At 37.5% G+C, this 27,456-nt stretch overlaps 1 protein-coding gene across 1 annotated transcript in view; it reads right to left on the bottom strand.

Moving 5' to 3' along the window:
• Itgbl1 (integrin subunit beta like 1) overlaps positions 1 to 27,456 on the bottom strand; it is a 180,036-nt gene that overhangs the window by 9,284 nt on the left and 143,296 nt on the right. The window contains exon 8 of the mRNA XM_041666505.1: positions 11,541 to 11,657. Within this exon, the coding sequence (XP_041522439.1) occupies positions 11,541 to 11,657 (117 nt within the window). The remainder of the gene's footprint in view (positions 1 to 11,540; positions 11,658 to 27,456) is intronic.

Below are 27,456 nucleotides of genomic sequence, written 5' to 3'. Positions count from 1 at the left end.
AGTAAGAAGTTTCCATGTCATTATTTGTGGGCTAGTGGTTCCTACAAGAAAGCTTATTACACATGGCATCCAACATAGAAGCTCAGATATCCAAACATAGGGCCTATGAAGTCTAAAAAAAAAAAAGTTCCAGACAGAGAGAGATGGACATGGCTTCCTGTCCCACAGTTTCTCAAGCTTGCAGTCTACAAAGGTGTGGCTCCTGGCCACTGTCTGCATGCTTTAGCCAGCCATCAATGACATGTGCTGAGCAAAACAGCACAGCAAATGAACATGTCCTTTAAAACTTGGCTCACGGGGCTGGAGAGATGGCTCAGCAGTTAAGAACATTGGCTGTTCTTCCAGAGGATCCAGGTTCAATTCCTATCACCCACATGGCAGCTCACAACTGTCTGTAACAACAGTTTCAGGGGATCTGACACCTTCACACCAATGCACATAAAAAATAAATTAAATTTAAAAAAAAAAACTTGGCTCACATGGTCCTTCAAAGTTTACTGCTTCTTAGAAAAGTCTGTTGGGTATTCTAGGCCTGTAGGTCAAAGATGGATATCCCAGTAATGTAGAGGAACCTTGGTATGACTATCTAAGCAGTCTGATATCTCTATTGTTTCTATGGTTTTGAAAGTAGTTTGCTCTACACTTCCTATTTACACAAGGAATACTTTATGCTTCTTGTGATTTTTATGGAAATTGAAGATCAAATATTTATACAGTTTTCCTTGTTACCAAATTTAAAAAACAACTTACATAAAATATGTAAAATGTATAAAGTTGAGAGACATAAAAGCTTAAGTTGATTATCTAAGATGTTTTAAGGTCTAAAAAAGCTATTTTAAGGATGGCAATACAAGTTGTGATAGAAATTGGATTAGGTATAAAATTTTGTACTCAATAAGATAGGATACATAATATAGTACTTTGAATTTGTCAAATACATATGGATTGGACATTGTAAATGTAACTCTTACTTGATAATTGTTCTTATTAAAGAAAATTTTGTGTTGGAGTTAAAACCTTCCATTCTTATTCAGACAAAAGAGGGAAATGTTGCAGAATATTTCTTCATACTATGTGAAGATGTGTCACTGTGTTTGGTTTAATAAAGAGCTGAATGTCCAATAGCTAGGCAAGAAGAAAATAGTCAGGACTGCCAGGGACACAGAGGACTCTGGCAAGAGGAAAGGTGACGACGCTAGCAAACTCAGAGCATGTCAGACATTACATACTGAAGAGAGGTAGCCAAGCCACATTGCAGAACATAGATTAGAATATGGGTTAAGTTATAAGAACTCCTTAGAAAAGAGCCTAAGCTAAAGCCTAGGTTTCATAATTAACAAGAAGTCCCTGTGTCATTATTTGAAGCTGGCAGTCTGGATGACAAAGTTTACTACATCTCATCACCTTTCTTTAGTTGTGTTTACTTATATGTTTATAGTCCTTTTAAACAATTAACCAAACCATGGAAATTTTGTGTCTTTATTTGTCTTCTCTCTCTCTCTCTCTCTCTCTCTCTCTCTCTTTCTCTCTCTCTCTCTCTCTCTCTCTCTCTCTCTCTCTCTCTCTCTGTGTGTGTGTGTGTGTTGTGTGTGCATACATGCATGCATGTGTGCATATGTTCCTGTGTGTGCATGCATCTGTTTGTGTGTGTGTGTGTGTGTGTGTGTGTGTGTGTGTGTGTGCTGTCCCTGAAGGAGTTGGAAAAAGCTATGAAGTGTTGGGAACAGAATCTAGTCCCCTAGAGGAATAACAAGCACTCTTAACCAATGAACCATCTCTCCATCACCTACAACTGCACCTTACTTTTTGAGACAGAATGCCTCCCTGACCTAGAAGATTACTGACGTGGCTAGCCTGCTGGCCTAGGAGGCACAGGGATCCTTATGTCTTTGCCTTTCAAAAAGTTGCTTATGCTATTGTCCCTGCCTTTGACACTGGATTGAAGATCAGACTTAGGTCATCATACTTTCACTACAAGTGCTTCACCAACAGAGCCATTTACCCAAACCAAGCCATGAGATTTCTGTTAACTATAAAGATTTCAGGACTGTTCCTCTAGGCACATAAATCCCCTGAGGCCCTATTCATATGACTCCCTACTTGCTGTTCTGTTTCCATGGTAATTAGAACCTTCTTAATCTCACTACGAAATGTTCTTTCCAAAAGTGATCCTTTTGTATTTTCCAATTCTTTTAAATGCACAGCTGTTCTAGATGCTCAGTTCAAAATGTTTTGAATAAATACTGAATGTCTTTAATTTTCCCCATAAAGAGAGCTGTCAAGCACTGTTAGTAGTACCTACAACATTACATCATAAATCTTTGAGATACCTCCCTGCCAGGTTTCACATTCTTGCTCACAATACCCTAGCCCACACTTTTTATATCACAGCTATCCTACTAGTCCTATGGGATTCCCTATTGTTCAACCAGGAGGTCCTTAATATTCATTAGATTCCTAAAAATCAGAACTCTAAGCTACTTTTCAATCTTACTTTGTCTCTACTCCTTTTAATATTACTGACCCTATGCATCTCATACTTGCTGGAGAAAGAATGCCTTCCTATCCTAATATATTCAGGCCCTGCCTAGCTAAAAATCTCAGCAAATAACTGCGTACACTTACATAAAGAATTCTATGACATCTACAAGTAGAAATCATTTACGCCCCTCTGAGATTATTTTCTCTGTGTGTGTGTGTGTGTGTGTGTGTGTGTGTGTTACTTGGATTCAAAGCCAAGGCAAATACATATTTTTCAGCATTTTATTCTACTCTGAACTACATCTTGAGCCTTCCTTGGAAACTTCTTTATGATTTTGTTTCTGACTTTGCATGGAAATCTCTAGTGTCGAGGGAGGTATTCTGCAATTAATTAGGATATCACTGAGAAAAGGTCAATAGCTCCTCACAGAGAAAAATATATTATGAAATTTGTGTGGAAGAAAAAGGAATCATATTTGCCATTTATTAGCTCTTTTATCACAGTGTTTTACAAAGTAAAATTGGCAAGTATGCCAGACAATCATCAAATCATTGGCATTTACATTTTGATTTGTCATTTATACGCAACTTCCCTTTAGTTAAAATCTTTTTTTTAATTAATTTATTTATTAAGGATTTCTGCCTCGTCCCCACAACCGCTTCCCATTTCCCTCCCCCTCCCCCGATCAAGTCCCCCTCCCTCATCTGCTCGAAGAGCAATCAGGGTTCCCTGACCTGTGGGAAGCCCAAGGACTGCCCACCTCTATCCAGGTCTCGTAAGGTGAGCATTCAAACTGCCTAGGCTCCCACAAAGCCAGTACGTGCAGTAGGATCAAAAACCCACTGCAATTGTTCTTAGTATTCTTAATGTGACTATAATTCAGTTATCAATTCTATAAATGTCTGCACTGGGTGTTATCCTATCAATTTTGAATATAGTAGAGTAAATGAAGTATTGGCCCTGTTTTCATGGTATTTACAGTCTATTAGGGGTAAACAAATGTCACAGCCAAATATACACTTGGGTTACTGGAGCTTAAGGAGGTGACAACAGGGCAAACAAAGTATTCGGAGAAATATTTAGCAAAACCAGTTATGAGAAGGGACCAGGAAGCTAATGTTCTAGGAATGGAGCCTAGAAATCCTAGCGATAAGAAAGAGCTGGGCACATTTCAGGCAGTGAAGGCCAACTGTTTGAAGAAAAATGATTAAACGATTAATCAAACTGAAGTGAAGTTCTTAGCAAGTTTGCTGTGGGACAATGGTCTTTTATCCTGTCACTTGTATTATTTTAATAAAACACTGATTGACCAGTAGCCAGGCAGGGAGTATAGGTGGGGTTACTAGGCAGGAATTAGAGACAGAGACAAGAACAGGAGAACTCTGGGAAGAGGAAAGCTCAGTCTGCAGTCATCACCCAGACAGAGAGGAAGCAAGATGAGAATGCCTTGTGTAAAGTTACCAAGCCACATGGCTAACACAGACAAGAATAATGGGTTAATGTAAGATGTAAGAATTAGGTGATAAGTAGCCTGAGCTAATAGGCCAACCAATTTATAATTAATGTAGGCCTCTGTGTGTTTCTTTGTGACTGAAAAGCCGCAGGACTAGACGAGACAGAAAGCTCTGTCAACACAAGTTATTTATCTTTGGTAAAAATTTTAATCTGTCCTGAGATGAATGGAAAAACCACAAAGGACATTAAGCCAGATGATGTGGCATAATTTACAACTTTAACTCCACTTAAGTAACTTAGTGGGTTGGGTATGTTGGGGCATGTGACTTTAGAGAATATGCTAGGCTATTGATGATCAAGTCTAAGTGGAAATGAGGAGAAAAACTTTATATTTCTGCCTTGATGGCAGAACATGGGCCTATGGGATAAACTGTGAGACTGCAGGTAACATGTATTGAAAAAACAAAACCAGAATAAAATACACTTTATCAAATAAAGAAGTTTTAGTATATTTAAGGGAGAGCATTTTCCCTTTGTTGAATCTCCTCAGTTTAAAGATAGTGGAATACAAAGTCAGATAACTAGATAACAAGCTGCAATCTGCTTGGAGCTCAGATAACAGACTGGGACTGATGCCCAGCAAATACATTCTGAAGTTTACAATAGTACATGCCATTTTGAGTTTTAGAAGTGAATGAGTCTATCCAGGGAGAATAAGTTCCAACTAACTCTAAGTTTTAAGGCTAGGATACAAAAAGAAAAGCTAGACACAGAGTAAAATTTACCACAGGAAGAAAATACCATAACAACAAAAAAAAAAGATGTCTTAGAAATAAAGCCTACTGAGCACAATGTTTCTGAAATTTTGAGTTAAAAAAAATACAAGAATAATTAGTTTCAAGCCAACTTTTCTCTGACAACCATTGTCATATCACCTTTCAAGGTTGTAAAGTATCCAGGGCCAACAGAACTCTGAAGAAATAACCTGTACTGAGAACAACCTTACTTCTAGTGGTAAAAAAAAAAAAAAAACAATCATAGAAGAGAACATTATGAGGTTACCACTAGAGTTTAGTTTAATGAACTATTGCCAAGGCTCTGAAACAGCTTTTGTCCAGTTTCCTTAGTCTTTGCACAGATAATAGATTTTTCATAAGCAAAAACCCATTCAACTTGTCTGACATGTTTATCTTGCCTCCTTGTCTTTTCCCTCATGAAAAATATTCACTAAGAATACACTACACTTCATTATCTAGTGCAGTACTCACCATAGGAAAGTATTTACATTTAGTCAATCTAGATAATATTTTTAAAAATTAGTTTCTTAATATTGCTTAGGCACAGGACAAGTAGCCACATAGGTCAGTTGATATTGTAAATAATTCAGATATAAGAAACTCCTGCCAATTGTGTGAGATATGTTGACTATGTCTACTGGAGACAATGACCTTTCCCACTGCAACTCATTTTGTCAACTCTGTTAATCTGTTCCTAAAACCATCGTGATTATGCTCTAATAACCCATTTTATCTTTTATGATTAGACTTAGCATTTCACACCGTACTAATATCCCTCTCCCTTTCTTAATATTAAGAGAACCCTCAATCTTTTGTTTGCTTCAGAGAGGTGATAATCTGTCCAACTTTAAAAGTACCTGGTTTACAATGGCCATATGACCTGGTTCTAATAAATGAGACATAAAAGAAAATTTCTTGGTAAAGTTTCCAAGAAACTTGTTCTTCGAGGAGAATGGGACAAACAGGCAACATACATCCATTCTTTTGTATCTCTTCCTCCTCTTTTCTTTTTCCTTGGAAGATGGACACATTAAAGGATGTCTAGGAGAATAAGAATAAACTTTATGCTTTGAGAACAGGACATAGCACAAATGTAAACAGAAAAGGTTTAGGACTTGGGTAGACTCTGATACCAACCTCCCATCCATTTGAGGAGTGCCACCATATAGAATTAGAGGGCCAACAACTTTGTCTAAGCACTGTTCTGGCTGATTTGTGATTTTAAAATGTCACTGATGACACTCCCTTAATTTTTTTGTTGCTCATCGTAGGAAGGCTTCCTCTTCGTCAGAATAGGAACCCAACAGTTCCTGACATTGTTGAATTTGCAATTGCAGACTGTATGATTTCCTTCGAATCGCAGTCATAAGCTAGAGAAGTCCCAGAAGAAATGGGGACTGATTGTGTAATTAAGAGGTGGCTCTTCATTATTTTTCCTTGCTTCTTAAATTGGACCCCTGGGCAGTTATTCTAGGAACAAGGGGCAATGAAAAAAACAATATATAGTCCACTTCTCATTCTCACCCTGGGTACAGGGCATGCAGGAGGGAAGTCTCTGATTAAGCTTATGCTCTCTAAAATAATTAAACACATGTGGACCAACATCTGAATATATTCTCTTTTTGGAATCTGAAAATCATATATTGCTGAAAAGGAACAAAACTAAAGAACTATCAGTGAGATAAAGTATCTTTAAAGACTGACTTTTTTGAGATAAAATTCATGTCAATTTTCAGTTTATATTCATTTTATTTGTTAAGAAATGGTTAGAGAAAAATCTGCTTACCCTGTATGGTGATGGAACATGACTCACACACAAGCTAATTAAATGAAGAAAGGTCCTACATCATGCTGATTTTCTTTTTTTGCCATTATCATGACTCTTCTGGAGGTTTTAATTTGAGTTTAATCAAAACTGAACTGTTGAGATTTATGAAATTAGTTACATTCACCTTTGAGTACTATTGATAAATTATCTTAACCTGCCAGAATAGGTTTAATCATCTTTAGTTTTAGTGTTAGTGGGTGGATTAACAATGTTGGCTCTTGGTTTTTGCATGATTGCTGGTTAGGTGGACATATAGATGTTTGGGATTTACATATTTGTTGTATTCTCAAAACAGTATTCTCTATCAGTCTCTGCTTTTGAATTAGAAGCAGTATTCAGTTCTCTGGCTAAACCCTGAATATGTTGAGTTCTAGACTAAACTTCAAGGTGAATCCATGGATCAGTCTGGTCATCAACTGAGCAAATGGTCCAATCTCAAAATTTTGAATTTATTCTATGAGCCTATCCTAGAATAGTGTTCAAATGTTTCAAACTTAGTAATGGCGTGCCCACTGCTGCCTATCTTTAACAAGAGGGATACTAACTTCCTAGTGAACTTTAACTCTCAACTTGACATGGCCTACAGTCACCCGAGAAAGGAGTCTTAATTAAGGAATTGTTTAGATCAGACTGTCCCATGGGCTTATCTATGTGGGTTGTCCTGATTGTTAATTGATATAAGAGGTACCAGCTGTATAATCAATGCAATTTAACATACTGGAGAATTTGGACTTTCACTAACCATATTTCCAAATATTTAAATGAGGTTTATGGATTTAGATTAGAAAAGAATTGTCCACCTAAAAGGAAACCTAAAATAGACAACAATAAAATATTATCAAGATATCATTTTAGTTGATATTTTTATCAGTGAATTTCACTTTGGTTTTTGCTGTGCTCTTTAGTTAAGTTTTTCAAAGGAAAATGCTCATTTAAAAGCAAATTTTTATATTTCATTATTTGTTCAAAAATGAATCACGAAATTTGCAGGCAAGAAATAGAACTGAAATATGACATAAAGTGAGCTTACCCAGGATCAGAAAGATAAATACTATGCTTTATTTTCTCCTTTATGCTGTTAGCTTCTAACTTTTACATAAGAGGATGTTTTTGTTAGAGTGTGCAGATAGTCTCAGAAACAATTAAAAAGGCATCCACAAGAGGGGCAATATGGTATTTAGGGGATAATTTTGGAAGAATAAAATGGTACATGTGCAGTGGGAAAAGAAGTGGAAGTAGGAATACTGAGGGTGAAGGTAGAGCAGAAGGGACCAAAACTAAGTGCATATGAAAATGCTTTAAGGTATTCTGTTATTTTGCATGCTGATTAAAAAATGAATCAAAGAATAAAAATAAAAGCAACCCTTTTTCCATTAAGAGAGGAGTATTTAAGACAATGCATAACAAATAGAGGTGAAGTATTTTTATCGTAAATAAGAGCTCCTAACAAAGCGTTGAATGAAATGTGGCTGAAAGAACACCTCAGCAGTGAAGAGCACTTACTACTCTTGCAGAAGACCCAGGCTTGGCTCACAGCATGCACGTTAAGCAAGTTAAGCAGCTCATTACTACCTACAACTATGGTTCCAAGGAATCTGATGGGTATCTGCATGCATGTATATCCTTAGGCTTACTCACATATAAATAAAATACATTGAATACATATTTTTAGAAGACACAGGAAAATGAAATATCTTTCCTCAAAATAACAAGTACATTTTAATCTCTATGATTTTGTTTAGCCTTCTCAAACCTAGATGCTTTCACATGAAAGACCAACATCCAAATATTACCTGTTATAAATCCAATCTAAGTATACTCCAGATAATTCTATACTCCAAAAATAGATAAAGCTTTTACTTTCTTTTTAACTTATCTGTATCTTTCTGAACTTATAATTTATTTGAAGGATCTTCTTTTATTGTAAGCTTGAAAATAACTTGAATTTAGGGAAAGATGATGAAGGGGAAGAAGAGAGGAATGGAGTTTGATTATATTCATAATCACACCCTCCATGAATTATGTGTCTTGCAGAGGCATTGCACACAGAAGAAAAGTAAAATAGTTTCCTGAAAGGTGTCATTTGGAAGCAGATCTGGTGACATTATTCAGAAGAATTTGGGAAGATAAGGAGTAGAACACCAGGTAAAGGGGCAGAATTGTGGTATTTCCCAACTTCTCCATCGCAGTTAACCTCGTTGGAAAAACCATCTTTTCCATGCTCCCCTATCCAGCCTCCACCTTAGGGCTGGCAAGAGACTTGAACCTAGAGTGGCTCCCAGGAGCCCAAGGCGATGTCTCCAGTTAGTTCCTTGGGCAGATGAGAATAGGGAACCTGAAACGACCTTATCCTATAGCAATACTGACGAATATCTTGCATATCACCATAAAACCTTCATCTGGTGATGGATGGAGATAGAGACAGAGACCCACACTGGAGCACTGGACTGAGCTCCTAAGGTCCCAATGAGGAGCGGAAGGAAGGAGAAGAAGAGCAAGGAAGTCAGGACCACGAGGGGTGCACCCACCCACTGAGACAGTGGGGCTGATCTATTGGGAGCTCACCAAGGCCAGCTGGACTATGACTGTAAAATCATGGGATAAAACCGGACTCTCTGAACATGACGAACAATGAGGGCTGATGAGAAGCCAAGGACAATGGCACGGGGTTTTGATCCTACTTCATGTTCTGGCTTTGTGGGAGCCTAGCCAGTTTGGATATTCACCTTCCTAGACATGGACGGAGGGGGGAGGACCTTGGACTTTCCACAGGGCAGGGAACCCTGACTGCTCTTTGGACTGGAGAGGGAGGGGAAGAGGAGTTTGGGGGAGGGGGAGAAGGGTGGGAGGAGGGGGAGAAGGGTGGGAGGAGGGGGAGGGAAATGGGAGGCTGGGAGGAGGGGGAAACGTTTTTTTCCTTTTCTCAATAAAAAAAATTAAAAAAATGAAAAAAAGTTAAAAAAAAAAAGAAAAACCATCTTTTCAATAAGGAGATAACTGTAATGTAATGACAACAAATGTAAACCTAAGCTTCTCCTCCATCCTTCATGGCAAAGAAACCCAGGAGTCACTGGGGCCTACGCTGGCTTTCACAAATACTATTGAGTCAGAAACATTTGTAAATACTGCTTATCCTCTGGAGTAACATTTCTTCTCAGGTTCAACTAAATATTCAGATTGTTATTTCGAAGCACTCTCATTTCAAGAAAAGCACTACAGTGCACAGATATTTATGTTTCTATTTCAGAAAAGAAACTTCACCTCTCTAGGAGCCCAAGTCTCACACTGGGATTCCTAAAACATAGGTTTTAGGTGCCCCTCAAAGCAGAACATGCTTATTGCTAGCTTTAAAAAATCATGAGAATTTGTGACTTCCTTATGGAATGCTTGCTGTACTGTGACTTTAGTACCAAAATCTTTCCCAGGGGAAGATCTCTTGTGTTTCAAGAGTAGCTGAGAAATAGGAAAAGACCCTGTTATTAAAACACTCAAGGCTCATGTAATATCATCCAGACAACAACAATCAGGAAAGAAGAGAAATTAAAACAGCAGCATTTTTATTCACTAGCTTAATGAAATCACAAAGTGTAGATCAGTGCAAAACTAAGGTAGGAGGCACCGTTCACCTTTGCAGTGACATTTAAAATGAACTATAGCTGATTGTCATTAATCCTAGATTTGCTTTTGCAGATTCACTTATTTCTAAATTTATTTACAGCTGTAATATCACTACTCACAGAGTGATAGGAGCACATATGTGGAATTGTAGAAAGTATTGTGATTTAGATTCATTTCTGGTTAGGGAAAAAAAGTCATATTTTTTTCATTTTTAGTTTTAGTTTTCAAATCCTAAAGAACTATTTCTTATCTGGTCACTTCAATGCTACATTTTGTTCTTGTTTTTGTTCTCATTTTGATGATTCAAAAGAGCATCTGATAGTATATTGAATAGCTTTCTTGTTTACCTGAATACAAGAAGGCCATGATATGTCTTTAAATAAAAATATACATGTTAAGTAAGGTTTGATCAATGATCAGGACTTGAATTGAATATTAATTACTCAGTTATATTCAAATGAAGTATCTTTGAACAAAAGTTTAAAAACTTATATTTTGAGCCATCATTGAAAATATTATGACCAGAGGCAAGAATCTAATACTGCATTTCTCTTGGGTCTGATGACTCTGCATTTGTTAATTCAGTGTTCAACATGATCACATAAGTGCCACACATACCAAGGACTGACTATACATTGTCCTTTATTGTTGGGAAGTATTATTAGGTAGAACCTCATGGATGACTAGTAAGCTATATGTAGTGTTTCTGACTCTTTATTCTTACTTATATGTTCAGGCCATTGTGAGATGATATCTCCATGTAGGAAGTGTCCCTAACCGAGCAATAAAATTCAGCGGTATGTATACAGATGTAGGATACACTTGCCCTGGAGAATCGGGCCTCAAACTGTGAACAAGCTGGCTCACGGGTGAGAGAGGAGGAGACAAAGTAAACCAGGTGTTGTTACTTACTTTAACCGGGCTACTCTTGCTCTGCCCTATTCTTTATGTGGATAATTGATGGTTTGGGATCCAAAAGCAAGGAAAAAAGCTGTGTGTTCTTTCACTTGTAATTCTATAATTCAACTTGGACTTTAATCTTACAGTTTCTTCCCCAAGTTTCTGTGTGAGACTGATTTCCTCCATCAGCATTTCTGAGTGAAATCATGATAGAATGTCAGCAGGCATAGAAACGTTTTACTTGATATCAACTAGCGTAGAAATTGATTCGGATTAGACAGTCTTTTACATATACCCAAGTCAAGAGTTCTTGCTTATAAAAGTAATAAATAAAGCTTTAAAGTGTAATGGCATATTCCTTAACTTCTTTGAATAGCAATTTTAAATGTGGGTAAGCAATGAAAAAGGCAGCAAAAAGATCTGCCTGCAGATGATGTATGGCTGACAGATTGGTCATTACCTCCGCAGACCACACCCTCCAGGTCTTCACAGCGCCGGTCATCACACTCACAGGTCTTGCCATATACCCTGCTGTCCCCTGGAGGGTAACAAGTGCATCTGCCACACTCGCATTTGCCTACAAGGTATCCAAAAAGAGCAGGGTTAGGAGAGTCAGTCTCAGAAGGGCCTTCAGAGAAACAAGCATGTTCATAATTTAAATCTCCTGAAGTATCCAGCAAATGCTTTTTCCACTACAGTAATGGGGCGGCGGGGCTGCGTCCCCAGCACCCCAGCCACCCACATGGCTAGCTTATGCCCCGAAATAACAATATACAAATTGTATTCATTTAAACACTGCTTGGCCCTTTAGCTCTAGCCCTTACTGGCTAATTCTGATATCCCAATCAACCCATCTCTAATAAACTGTGTGCACCAGTCTTACAGGGAAGATTCTAGCCTACGTCCATCCTGGGTCGGAGCTTCATCACGTGTGTCTGCCCAGGAGCGGGGAGCATGGCGTCTCTGCTCCAGAGAGCAGAGCTGTCCATCTCTGTCTGAGGCATCTTACCTTACTTCCTCTTCCTCCCAGCATTCTGTTCTGTTTACTCCACCCACCTATGTTCTAAGCTATGAGCCCAAGCAGTTTGTTTATTACTTAACCAATGAAATCAACAGATTGATATATGACACTCCCACATCATTCCACCTTCTCTACAACATGATAAAGGTCAGACACAAATGCTAAGAAACCTGGGGGTGGAAAGGAGACTGGCTGACATAGAAGTTTGCCAGATTTTTAGGCAACTTTTGTTTCTATTAACCCTGAGGGAGAAGTCCATGATGAAATTATTTAATATTTACTTTAGCTTGAATGTAATTCAAATTAAAATTATTAAAAATGATTACAAAAAGCATCTTATATGCATAAAATAGTCATATATGATCAGTATATATTTCATTTAATTTAATGTAATTTGACTATTTTAAAGTTTTTTAAATTGGATATAGAGCTTCACATGAGAAAAAATAATCATGGGAATATTTCTGCTTGATAACTTAGTGATTATTTGTGGGCAATTCCCTAGCTCGTATAATTCTTTTACTATGGAACAAATGTCAAAACCCATGACCTTCCAAGTTATATTATATTTAGCCTAAAATCTCAAAGCACAAACATTTTACAGAATGAGTTTTGTCCATGCATAAGGAAGACATCAGCTAGTGAGATGACACTTGCCATCATTATTTTTTTTCAGTTGTACCTAGATGCCAAACACTGATTCCTTGCCTTGTCCCATTTTTATAGTACCACACATTGATTATACCCATTTGACAAGACAAGAAATTGAGATATCATTGAGGGTAAGTAGTTGTTCATGGTGAATCAACAAGTAAAGATTATATTCAAAATTTATATCCATTATCACTAACTTTAAATCTTATTTACCTATTAATTTATATTATATCTTAATATAGTATCATGAAACCACACAGGAAGAAATTTTCTTTTGTCTGAGAAATCATGCCAGTTTGCCAGAAATTCATCTGAGTGATAGAGCTTCAAGACATCTGTTACTCCCAGTCATTAGCCCAAGCATCATAATTACACACCCACTGACATGATCCCATGATGCTTCAGGGCTAGCTCTGCAATGCATTTGTATCTTGTTAAAGAAATTTGGAATTGGTGATGATGGAGGGAAAGAAATATAGTATTTAGAGTCACACAGTCTCAGAGCTGAAATTACAGATGATCTAATGCAGTGATTCAGTCTTTCTGGCAGGAGTGATGGGATGAGTGTCCCCTTTGAATACTGTGAATAAAGAGATACTTTCAAATCAGTGTTTTTTTTTTCTTGCTTCAGAACAACTGCTCTTTCTACTTGAGGATAGCGCCAACTTCAGCAACAGAATAGTGTCTCATCTTGAATGACAGTCCTTCGCCCTGGGTGGCCAGAATGCAGACACAGAAATCTTCTTACTAGAGTCCTGGTTCTCAAGGATGAAAGAAAGGTAAAGGCTCCTAGGAGAAACAGAGCTTAGCACCAACAACTTTCCAGGCTGATGCAGAGACTAATGACCTAGCACTTATGTATTAATTTATACCCATTTCTAACCTTGTCTATATAGATACGCACACACTCTCACGGGAACAAATGTACTGCCTTTAAAAAACCACGGTCTTTGCAAACATACAGCATCATGCTTTTCTCTGTAGTCTGAGGGAGGGGTTGAGTATCAACGTCAGGAGAAGAGCAGACCAATCTCTTTCTAATATGAGATTTAAGTCTGGTGGTTGTGGTTCAGGGGAATATGTGCAACTATAATAAAACATAGATGAGCAAGGACAGAAAGTGTCTTAGACTACAAATGAGCTGCGCAGCAGTGTAATGCAGACCAAGAAACACTAAAGAGGTCATAGTCTTATAACACCAGTTTCATCTTTACCACTGCAATTCTTTTGAAACATAATTATCCAGCAATATCTTCAGTGATCAAACTGGTCTGTCCCCTGGACTATGTTATAATGTAGTTCAGAAGTGGTAGGGATCTCTTCTTTTCAAATTTCTGCAGGCTGTTGTTAGGTGTGTCCTATTTTGCTCTCTTCCCATTTTATGCAAATATTGAACATTGAATTGTCTGCAAGTTCATTCTTGGAATGTCTTCTGTATTTTCTCAAATAACATTCCATTCTCTATATTCTAAAAGCATCTACATGATTAAGAAGCCCCAACACATAATTGAGCTATACCTAGCCCCTGTGAACAGACTGCTGTATTCTTTAATTAAACAATAATTTATTTAGTGCTATAAAACAACCCACTCAAATTAAATCATATCCTATAACATGGTAAATAAATAGTATTCAAAATCAGAGATTAGATAGAAACATGCTTGTGAAAGACATTGTTATTAATAGCGCAAATGAACAAAAAATAAGACAAAATCAACCAGAAAAGGAGAAACTATAATCAGATGATATGTTTTCATATAAAATATGAAAATTGCAATTGCATTAAAATAGTAAAACATAAGGTAAGAATACATACTAAATCAGAAAGTTTTTACATTCTAACAGTAACCCAGCTAACAAAATGGAAATTGCCTTATATGCAAAAATAAGCAACACAAAATTAATGAACTTAAACTGTATTATTGCATAGATTCATCCTAAAGGCCCTAAGAGATATATCTGCTGTGGGATAATGCTCTCTTATACACTGTGAAGATTTGTCCATCTTATTGGTTAAAACAAATAAACAAACAAGGAAACAAATGCTTAATGGCTAATAGTCAGACAGGAAATATAGGTTGGAATTTTGGAGAATTTTTGGAAGAGGAAAGGCAGAGATGGAGTCACAGCCAGATACAGAGGAAGCAAGATGAGAATGCCTTACTGAGAAAAGGTACCAAGCTATATGACTAAACATAAGCAAGAATTGTGGGTTAATTTAAGTTGTAAGAGCTAGTTAATAATAGCCTGAGTTAATAGGCCAAACAGTTTATAACTAACATAAGACTGAATTTTTTTGGAACTGAACAGCTATGGGACTTGGCAGGACAGTGATGTAGGACATCCTTCTGTATATTTGTTGCTTTTATTGGATAATAAGTAAAGCTGTTTCAGTCACTGGATTAGAAGAGTAAAGCTAGGCAGGAAATCGAAACAGAGATATAGAGAGAGAGTAGGCAGAGTTAAGGAGATGCCTTGTAGCTGCCAAAGGAGAAAGATTCCTAGAACATTTACCAGTAAGCCACAGTTTCATGGCAATACACAGATTAATAGAAATGGGTTAATTGAAGAGGTAAGAACTAGCTAGGAATATGTGTGAGTCATTGACCAAACCGAATTGTAATTAATATAGTTTCTGTAGATTATCTGGATCTGGGCAGCTGGAAAACAAACGAGCAATCTCTGTTTACAAAATAGTGCCCAACATGGGTCATGGATCCACATAAAAGAGGGTTTCTAGACCCCCCCCCCCGAAAAAAAAAACCAGGAGTCAATTGGAGCTTCTTGGTAGCGGCATATTTTCAGATAGGCCCTGTTTGCTGGCAGCAAGCAGAGGCATAGTTCTTTTTAATAGAAGGCTTCCTGATTCAGCATTACCAGCAAAATCTCCTCATATTAGTGGAGATGGGTTAAATTAATATGTAAGAATTAGCCAATAAGAAGTTAGAGCTAATGGGCCAAGCAGTATTTTAATTAATACAGTTTCTGTGTGGTTATTTTGGTTCTAAATGGCTGAGACAAACAAGCAGGCCCTCCCTCCAACAGATAACTGTTTTATTATATGTAATTTTACTATGTAAAAGTTAAAACCTTCCATTTTATTTAGAAAGAAAAATGGAAATGATGTGGGATATCCTTCTATATATGTTTTGCTTTTATTGGATAATGAACAAAGCCATTTTGGCCAATGGCTTAGCAGAGTAAAGCCAGGCAGAGAATCTGAACAGACATATATAGAGGGTGTAGGTGAAGTCAAGGAGATGCTATGTAGCTGCTAAAAGAGAAAGACACCCAGAACCTTTTTACCAGTAAGCAACAGCCTCATGGAGATACACAGGTTAATTTAAGATGTAAGAGCTAGCTAGGAATATGTCTGGTCATTGGCCAAACAGTGTTGTAATTAATATAGTTTCTGTGTAATTATTTGGGCCTGGACAGCCAGTAAACAAACAAGCAGTCTCTGTGTCAACAGGACAACTCAGTCAGTAGATCATGAGACTCTTAAACTCAAGGTCACTCACATTGGGTGCTGAGATAAAGTATGATAAATAAAAACTCAGAAAGAGAAATTGGGGTGCAACCAGAAGACCTAAAAAGCAAAGTAGTCAGTCACTGCTATCTCTAACTCAGTCTGAAAATGGCTATCCAGCCTCTAGAAATTTCAGAATGAGATTGTGTCTGAGAGCTGTTTCCTTGCATTTTAGAATCCTTTCTAGTTCTGGAATCGAAGGCATGCATCACCCTGTTTCTATGGCAACTAGTGCAGCTATTGGAGTTAAAGGTGTGTGTTACAATTGCCTGGCTGTAAGGCTGACCAGTGTGGCTGTTATATTCTCCTGATCCTCAGGCAAGCATTATTTAATAAAATACAAATGAAATGTCACTACAAAAATTCCATCTATAAATGGTTCCCAAACATTTGGCAAAAATTTTCACATAAAGCCTGATAAAGCTTTAAAAAATTCTATGCTGAGGAAACCAGAGTCAAACACAGCTTCTTAGTAACCATCTTTACTCTGGTAGGCTGTTTTCTGGATGCAAGCAGAGGTGTAGTTCTGTTAAGTAAAGCTTCTTAACACAACATTAACTGCAAAAACATATGGTGGCTCTTTCAAGAGTCTTTGCCACAAAACACTTAAATGGTGTTTATGAGCAGTAGTATCAGGCTCCAGGGTGGGAGAATAAAAATAGAGAATCCACCAATTTGCAACAATAAGTGTGGCTCCTGTCATAACTCGGCCATAAAGCTAGACTCTCCAAAAGCTAAGAAACGGGGTGGAGGAGCAGCCAAAAGTGCAGCTTTAATCCTAGTTATATCACTTAGTAAATTTTTTTTTGCTTTTTTTTATTGCGAAAAGAAGAAAAAAAATATAAACAAAAAACAAGTTTCCACCTCCTCCCAGCCTCCCATTTCCCTTCCCCTCCTCCCACCCTTCTCCCCCTCCTCCCACCCTTCTCCCCCTCCTCCCACCCTTCTCCCCCTCCCCCCACTCCTCTCCCCCTCCCTCTCCAGTCCACAGAGCAGTCCGGGTTCCCTGCCCTGTGTTAAGTCCTAGGTCCTCCCCCCTCCGTCCATATCTAGGAAGGTGAACATCCAAACTGGCTAGGCTCCCACAAAGCCAGCACATTAAGTAGGATCAAAACCCCCTGCCATTGTTCTTGGTGTCTCATCAGCCCTCATTGTTCGCCATGTTCAGAGAGTCCGGTTTTATCCCATGCTTTTTCGGTCACAGTCCAGCTGGCCTTGGTGAGCTCCCCGTAGATCAGCTCCACTGTCTCAGTGGGTGGATGCACGCCTCGTGGTCCCGAATTCTTTGCTCATGTTCTCCCTCCTTCTGCTCCTCCTTGGGACCTTGGGAGCTCAGTCCAGTGCTCCTGTGTGGGTCTCTGTCTCTATCTCTATCCATCACCAGATGAAGATTCTATGATGATATGCAACCACTGTGGAAGTCAGTGTTTCGGTTTCTCAGGAAATTCGGGATCAACTTACCCCTGGACCCAGCAATACCACTCTTGGGAATATACCCAAGAGATGCTCTATCAAATGACAAAAGCATTTGTTCAACTATGTTCATAGCAGTATTATTTGTAATAGCCAGAACCTGGAAACAACCTAGATGCCCTTCAATGGAAGAATGGATGAAGAAAGTATGGAATATATACACGCTAGAGTACTACGCTGCGGTAAAAAACAATGACTTCTCGAATTTTGCATGCAAATGGATGGAAATAGAAAACACTATCCTGAGTGAGGTGTCCCAGACCCAAAAAGATGAATATGGGATGTACTCACTCATAATTGGTTTCTAGCCATAAATAAGGACCACGGAGTCTACAATAGGTGAACCTAAAGAAGCTAAGGAAGAAGGTGAACCGAAGGAAAAACATATAGTTGTCCTCTTGGCTTAGGGAAGTAGACCAAATTTCCGGGGAGAAAATGGGATCTTGGGGGTGGGGTGGGATGGGGGTAAGGGGAGATGGGGAGAGAAAAGGTAGAAGGGAAGGAGGGGGGAACCTGGGAAACAGGAGAATTGGGATAAAGGAAAGGTGGATAGGGGAGCACGGAACCACAATTCTTAGTTAAGGGAGCCACTTTAGGGTGGGCAAGAGACTTGACCCTAGAGGGGCTCCCTAGAGCCCAAGATGAGGTTCCCAGTTAGTTCCTTGGGCAGCTGAGGATTGGGAACCTGAAATGACCCTATCCTAGAGCAATACTGACGAATATCTCACTTAGTAAATTAAAGACTCATGTGTGCCGCGCCCTACGTGCCCCGCCCCCCGCCCCACCCCGTGTCTGCACTCTGTGCACTGGCACTCAGTTCGCGAGCTTCGGGCAAGGGGGCTGGAGGTTAAAATACACAAACATACACAGACAGAGAGACAGAGAAACAGGTCATCCTTGAATTTCCCAAGAATGCCCCTTTATTGTGTTCAGGGGCAGATTATATAGAGATAGCCACACCCCAGCCAAACCCACCAGGAACCACTCTCCTGCCATCAGGAACTCCTGAAGGTCTTGTGCTCAGAGCAGCTGTAGGCACTTAGATCAGGGGATTACAAGAAATTCAGGATCTGGAGTCTCACTGCTCCCAACACACGTGGTCAGAACAAGATAGAGACAAACAGTAAGAACAGATTCAAATGAAAAAAATCTTCTAAACTACTTACAGTTCGTTGAAAATATACATAGGATTGGGAGAGAAAAGAAAAAAGAGAAAGTCCTTTAAAAAAAAAAAAAGAAATAGAGTAGTCAGGTGAGATAAGACATACCTGCCAGATTTTGAGACACAGAGGCAAGCAGATCTCTGTGAGTTCAAGGCCAGCATGGTCTACAGAGCAAGGTCCAGGTCAGCCAATGATAGACAGAGAAACCCTATAAGAGAACATGAATAAAAAGTCCCACACTAGCTCAGAATTGGGTATTGTGAAGGGTTCTTTATTTAGGGGGAAATCACAGAACACAGTCCTCTACAGGAGCAGGCAACAAGAACCTAATCTAGCAGTCAGGCAAAAGATGAGGGGGGGGGGCAAGTTTTATGGCTGCATTTATAGTATGAGAGACCACACTCAAGTAGGCTGGTATCTTAAAGGCTATTGGCTGAAGGAATTCCCACAGCACCTAACCCCTTCTGTCTAAATAAGAGAGTTCTAATCTTAATACAATACTACATATAATACAATAAGAACAAATATCAAGAATAAAAATTAGAATTACAACGAGCATAAAAAGTGTCAAGTAAGAAACATATGCTAAATATTTCAATAATTATTCTATCCTGAGGAGTCTAAGTTTTGTTTTAGAAATGACTTAGCCAAGATGTGAGACAAAAGTAACTATGACTATCAAGTCTTCAATCCCATCAAAGATCTGAGAAGGGAAATAATGTTACTTGAGTAAACAGGGAGTACAATTGAGCAACTTCTAAAATGTGCAATAAATGACAGAGACAACTGGCTACCTGAGCAATCATCCAAAGTCTCATTTGCAACATTGGAGCAAACAACTTTATCCAAGGCCTAGAGTAACTGACAGACCATTTTCAGAGGAAAGAAAAAATTTCAGAACCATCTTACCCTGTCTTGGCAAAGTCTGGCATCTTTTTATTTATATCCTGCTTGTCCTGTACAGATGCCATCCATTTTGTCAGTGGTCGAGGCATGGATAGTTCTTTGCCCAAAGGCCAGTTTTCCAAGAAGGAAACAAGCTCCAGTGGAGTGTCTTTAGTGCCCAACATGCTCTTGGGAATAGATTGGGGCTGCCAGGAGTAATTGTGTCCCACATCAATATAACCCTAAGTTATGTAAATGCCATACTCTCCATTTCTTTGAAGTGGTTGAAAATTACCTATCTATAAACAATACAATCTCCATGTATCTAAAGAACCTGATTAGTCTAACTATAAGTATGATAAACATGTATGACTATTGACCTATAATTCTTAATACGTATATAGCTTAAAGACTAAGACTTCATATGAGAATATTAAACAATCTTTACATAACTGTGCAGTAAATGAGAACAATGACATCAAAATGTAAATAATGTATAAGTATCTTGATCAGTGGTAGAAATGTATAGTGCAATGTAATAAATATATCCTAAAATTTTATCAATATGCAAAATGTCTTAAGAAGAGGTAGAAACATGCATGCACTATTTTTGTATCAATATACAAGAATCTATACCAATATAAATTGCCTATAAATAATAGTTCATAAGCATTAACTTTATTACTATTATTCCATCAAAAAACCAAAAATTAAAAACTAAAGAAATAGAGTTTTAAATAGCCACATAAAGATGGAAAACACACAGAGAATCCAGATACTGTATATTATTATTTGTCTTTGAATTGTTTAACTGTTGAGGAAGGAGCAACTGATGCTAAAAGACATTGATTTTAAATGATGGTGGATTAATTCAACCTATATATTTTGAAAATACCTTGACTTCAAAATTTAAGTCAAAAGATATGTTACTTTAGAGAAGAGCTTTTGCTTTTAGTTTCCACATGAAATGAGAGGCTGTGGATTCATTCTGAATTAAGAAAAATCAAGATTGATAGAGAAAGACCCCCTGAAAAATCTCCAATAGGAGCAGATGTCCCAGATTATTCAACATTTCAGAGCACTTCTGTTGCCGTTTCCTCTGAGTTCTACATCCAGAACAGCTTCAAGACTGCTGACTATGATGACCCAGCTTCACAGAATACTCCAATCAGGACCTGACTATAATCCTAATTTTTTTTAGGATTCCCAGAAGATTATCAGCACCCCCAATTAGCAGGAAGTAGCCTAGAAAACTATGCGCACATTCCCAAAAAAATTGATTATGAATGTTTGTCTTTGTTTAGTGTATTGGTTACAAGTTGTTATGTATAATTGTTAGGAAAAAAAACTAAGCAAAGAAGATTAGTTTTACAGTTCTTGTTTTGAAAAGAAAAAAAAGAGGTATGCTGTGGGATACTGGATACACTCTAAAGATTTGTCACTCATATCGGTTTAATAAAATGCTTATTGGTTAGTAGCCAGGCAGTGAATATAGACAGGGGAACCAGACTAGAAGAATTCTAGGAAGAGGAAAGACAGAGATAGAATCACCACCAGATACAGAGGAAGCACAATGAAAATGCCTCACTGATAATAGGTATTAAGCCATGTGGCTAATTATAGACAAGGATTATGGGTTACTTGAAGTTGTAAGAGCCAGTTAATAATAAGCCTGAGCTAATAGGCTTGTTCATAATTAACATAAACCCCTGGGTGTTTCTTTGAGATTAAATGCCAGTGGGACCAGGGAGTAAAGAAAATTCCATCTACATTTATTATTCTATAAAGGACATATTTTGTTACAGAATTGAAAGGAAGTGTTTCTATATGCTAAATTAAAGTGGTACCAATTAAAATGTAGTAACTATGTTTAAACTTGAAACTTCTCTCAAGTAAATAACCACATATATTATGAAACAAAATAAATAACTGTCTGTGTGTCCATGTGTGTTTTTTTGTGAAAAGCCTAAAATAGAGTAAGCCTCCTATCATACAAAAGTGAGTCATGTGAAATGATCAAATGATATATAATCTAATTAAATGTGATGTCCCCCCTACTATAGTAAATAAACTGTTAATAAAGGAAAATTAAGAAAGGAAAGAGAAAAAATAAGATATATTACCTTAATAATAATAATTGCCTTTTACTATGAATAAAACTTGGAAAACTTTAAGACTATAAAAAGTAAATATCTCATCAGTTCTGCTCAAATTCATATTGGAAAACTTTGTGGGTGAAGTATGATACAAAAGAAAAAACATAAAGAACACATACAAAAAACAAAACAAACTTTGCTTGGTGGGATAGCAGAGGCAAAATATAAAACATGAAAATACTACTAAAATAATTCTGATTTTTAACAGGGTTTATCAGTTACTTTATATCAAGCATTAGTAAAATAAATTCCATATATATTGCATTTTGTGTGTGTGTGTGTGTGTGTGTGTGTGTGTATCAGCCTTGAAAGCAAAATCTTAAAGTAAATTTTAAGAGGAAAGAAATAACACATCATTCAGTAATATTGACAATTCCCATTAACCACCAACTGGCCTATTCTTTTGATTAAATAATAAACAAAATCTCATCAGGACTTCTATACATATTGTACACCAAGATATTTTTAGAACTGAGAAGTAGCAACAATCAAAACACCATTGAATAAGAAAGTTGAAATCATTTTCTAAGGTGCAATGGCCTGTTTAAAGGAGGTTGGATTTGAAGGGAAGAGGAGACAAACAGAAGCTGCATAGAGAATAAAGATGCAAAGTCTGGACTACAGAACACTCTGTTAGGATGAAATGGCAAGATGGAGCACAAAGAAAAGACATTTTCTCAAATACATGGTGTTTGAGTAAATGGCTATGAAACAAAATATGAACAATTTGATAAGGAGCTATATTTGCTAAAAAAAAATAGTAGTGCAAAGGAGAACCACAACACATAAATCTGACAAATCTGACAGGCTCATATTCTCATCATTCAGAGGACTCTAAAACAACCCAATAATTAAAGACATGGACAAATTAGCTGATAGGACACCTCTGCAAGTTGGAAGTTGACATAGACAGTAAATACATGAAAAGAGACTCCTCTTACTTAAACTAGAATGCAATGAGGTCTTCCTGCAGACCAGTCAAATTAACTAGAATTTCAGAACAGATCACAAGAAGCACTGGAAATGGCTTTGAAATGGAAGTCTTGTGCAGAGTATGCTGGTGTATATATAGGTAAAGTATTGGGGTTATTTGACATTATAAGTTAGAGTTGATATGGAAATTCTAGAAACCAACAATTTGATTTTTGGTTCTATTAACTAGAAAAAACATACATCTTTGAACCATGAGATATTCCAGAACACTCAGCCACACTCTCTTTTATTGTATCAAAGGATAATACAATGAAATGCCAATGCTTGCAATATATCATTTTATTGTTTTTTTGATGGAGGAAGGTCATTGGCTAATAAAGGAACTGCCTTGGCCCATTTTATTGGTTAGAAGATAGGTGGGAGGAGTAAACAGAACAGAACGCTGGGAGGAAGAGGAAGTGACCTCAGACTCCACAGCTCTCCTCTCGGGAGCAGACGCCTCAGGGAGACGCCATGCTCCGCTCTCCTGGGCAGATGCACGCGATGAAGCAAGCCACCAGGTTAGACATGCTGAACCTTTCCCAGTAAGACCGGTGCTCACAGATTATTAGAGATGGGTTGATCGGGATGTGAGAATTAGCCTGTAAGGGCTAGAGCTAAAGGGCCAAGCAGTGTTTAAATGAATACAGTTTGTGTGTTGTTATTTCGGAGCATAAGCTAGCCAGGCTGCCGGGGTGCTGGGGATGCAGCCCCGCCGCTCATATTACTACATTTTTTAAATTATGTGTGTGTGTGTGTGTGTGTGTGTGTGTGTGGTATGCATGTGCACACACACATGGGTACAAGTGTCCATGGAGGCCAGGGTACCCAGGTAGACAGTTTGGACCTGCCTTGTGTGGATACTAGGAACCCAACTTGGGTGGTATTTATGTGATGAACAGTACTTCCTTAAAACAGTGTGACACAGATATTCTTACTCAAGGAAAGGATCAACAAGACTCAACACTCTGGACTATCAGTATTTGTGTAATCACAGCTTTGTTGTTCAACCAACACACAGAATATTACTTATCATGCCACCTATTAAAGACACAATATTAAGTAAGGTTTTTAAGTGCCAATAATAACCAGGTAATAAAGGTAAAAATGTATAAATAGGCATAATCTATAGAGATAGCCAAAGATCCTGGTATGCAGGGTTTAGTTTTACAGTGTTGGTCTTTACAATGTCCCCCACAGAGGAAGTTTATATGCACTCTTGGGTCCAACAACATGGGAACTGGAACTTAGGTCCTTTGGAAGATCAGTCACATCCTTAACTTTAAATATGGCTGGATTTTGTTCTTGGACTATTTCCAGTAAATATAACTGTTTAGAAGAATAAGTTAGACCTCCTTTATATTTCAATGATGGGAATAATACTAAAGCACATTGCCCAGGATTATTGTAAAACCTAAAAAGTGTAATGGAAACAATGGGCATTTCCAAGCATCTGTGCCCAATAGTTGTTCCACAAACATCACACATTTTCATTATATTACAATAACATTATTTTGCATATATTTTAATAATAAAACATGTTGGGATCTATTTCAATTACTTGAATAAAATTTGTTCACTTTATTTATCACTTAATTCTTTATTTAAATCAACCATAATTTGTACTTCCTGCTCTAGAATAAAATTGTTTAAGGAGAGCCCCTTCATACTGATTGCACCTGCCAGGAAGGTAACAGCAGGCACACTGTCTATGACCTTATTTTTTCTCTTTTTATAAAATTGTGCAAACTGTGCTTGCAGTACATGCTCTGTAGTTGGAGAGTAATTAGAGGCTCACATAAAACAGAAAAGAGATTAGCACTTTACTAACACAGTCCTGCTTTGCCTAAAATAATAGGTTTACCATAGCAACCTGATTGCACTAGAAAAAAAAAAAGTGCCTGCCAAACGCATCCTAAGTTCCCTTGAAATTTCTATGAGAAGAAATTAAGCATTTGAGAACTATAATATTCTGTACTGTTTCATCTAAGTACAAATATTTTTTCTGGGAGAATGAAATAGTCCTGCCTCAAAGATTCGAAGGTGAAACAGTACCTTTGCCTTCTATTTCAAAACAAGAAGAAAAATCCTTTGAATACCACTCACATTGACATCACACATCAATTTTTACACAAGGAAGCTTACTTCTGGTTTTAAAGTACAAATAATGTCAGCTCTTCTGTTTGGACATTAATTCTTAGAACAAGAAGTTGCCATGCAATCGTGTGAAGAAATTAGACATGTGAATAAATGCTGTAATAATAGGATTATCTGTGTCTTCCCTACAGTCTATAAAACTGAAAACTGGAAAAGGAGTAACAGGTCTTATTCATGCCTAATGGTTTAACAAGGCATCAAGAAAACCATCACAGGGGCAATCATCTAGCCTTTCAAAGGATTTTATCTTATTATTTCAACCTTACATAGTTTCTAAAGTTAAAATCATATTCAAGCCTCATTTTCTTTCCAATACAAACCTTAGATATTGATAGAAATACTTCACTCATACAAAGGTACCTGAAAATTTGCAAATGCAAGGTTATAATATCCATGAGTTATTGGCAGGAAATGTTTAATCAAAAAGTGTAGTTCGCAATGATGCGACCTATAAAATTAAAATTGTAACTGTTACTGCCCCAGAAGCTGTGCTCTGCTCAACTTCAGGACAGAAGCCACTTTGTCAGAGGCAAGACAGTATTAGAGAAGAGCCTTATCACAATAATCTAGCTGTGTGAGAGATAGCCAAACTTTAAGAAATGTTTATGCAAAAGATGGGTGAATGCCAATGACCCTAAAAGAGGATGTCCCATGGGTGGTGTGTAGTCAAAGACATGTATATGATTCTAGTCACACAGTCATGGGATGGTCCTCAGTTCTGTTAATCCATAGAACAAACATAGTTTGCTCATATGTGGTATCTGACAAATTACACATTCTCAAGTCTGGGCAGGCTAGAGGGTATCAGACTGTAGAGAACCCTTTGCTGATCACCAAACTCACCAGAATAAAAATTACACAATTAACAAGACAAAACAAAAACAACCATGTCTCATCCTATTATTATGGAAGACATGGATCAAAAAATTCAAATCATCACATACAAGGTCTAACCTGTGCCAATGTTCATGGTCAGAAACTCCTTCTCGTACAGACCATTGCAGAACTAGTCTTTCCAGGGTTATGATTTTAAGTGTCAGCACACAGGAGTCCTTTGTAATTTCTGACTTCTCTTTGACACCAGTGATAAACTACACACTTGTATAGTTTATCATAACTACAGTCTAAGGATGAATACAATGACAACTCTGTACCATATAAAGCACAGTGTTGGTTGGTGAGTGACAAACAAGGGGTCCCTCCTCATGTAACAGAGGGGATCAATGTATAGCTCAATAAAATAAAGAGAGAGAGAGAGAGAGAAACAGAGAGAGAGAGAGAGATTTAATACAGAGAAAAATATTGCTAATATCAATAAATTTTCCTCATCTTTTTATCTACAGCCACATATACATATATTAGTAAATAATGCAACATAATTTTACTGAAACTTGTAAAAACTATTTTAGTTAGGAAATCTTTGAAGTTCAAGTTTAATCAATTCTTCCACTATTCCTTTTTATAACTTGTATTGTGACTGGAGCTCAACTTCAAATATGTAATTGTTTCATAAAAGGAACAAGAGTAAGTCAAATGCCAGGCCCTATGCTCCCTGCTGACAGAATTCTGAGTACACATTAATTTTCTTAAAGCTTGATGACTTATTCTCTTATATCATGTATTTCATTTCTGGGAGTAAAAAAGAAATCATTCTACAGTAGTCTATACATTTACGAACATAAATACATATGTACATCGGTATCATGCTTTTGTACTACACAAGAGCTGAGACACCCATGGGTTATGGGATATTGGCTTTGCAGCTGCACGCAGGCTTATATGAAAGCTAGGTTAAAAGTGAAACATTGTTTCTATTTTGTTATTTGTAGATGATCAGTATTCACCCATCCATTCTAATTATTTCAGAACACAAAAAGAAAGTATCTAAGATTAAAACCCAGGAAAGTAGCATTAGAGAATTTCACCACATTGTGATTGTTGATATTAAGAAGTATTTTTTGTCTTGATTATATCTTTTCTTTAGTATAAAAATGTCTTACATGAAGCATAATCATATTAACCCCTATTTTACTGGTCAAGTCTCCTCTATCTCCCTGTGGTGGTTTGAAAGAAAATTGTCTACCATAGGTTCACATATTTGAACCCTTAGTCTCTATTTGGTGGCTATTTGGGCAGTTACCTAATCTTTAGGATGTGTAGCCTTGCTAGAGGAAGTATGTCACTATGAATGATTTTGAGTGTTTATAAGTCTTGCCCAGCTTCCTGTTCACTCTCTACTTCCGGCATGTGAAAAAAGATGTAGTTTCTCTGGTTCCTGTTGCCACGGCTCCTCTGCCATTATGGAATGTTCCTCTCGAGCCTCAAATCAAAATAAACTCTTTCTTCCATGGGTCATAGTGTTTATC

Source organism: Microtus oregoni, unplaced genomic scaffold (genome assembly GCF_018167655.1).
Source record: "Microtus oregoni isolate MIOR12 unplaced genomic scaffold, Mior012 000001F_ref0000356, whole genome shotgun sequence".
Taxonomy (NCBI): Eukaryota; Metazoa; Chordata; class Mammalia; order Rodentia; family Cricetidae; genus Microtus; species Microtus oregoni.
This window is presented reverse-complemented; position numbering and strand designations above follow the sequence as displayed.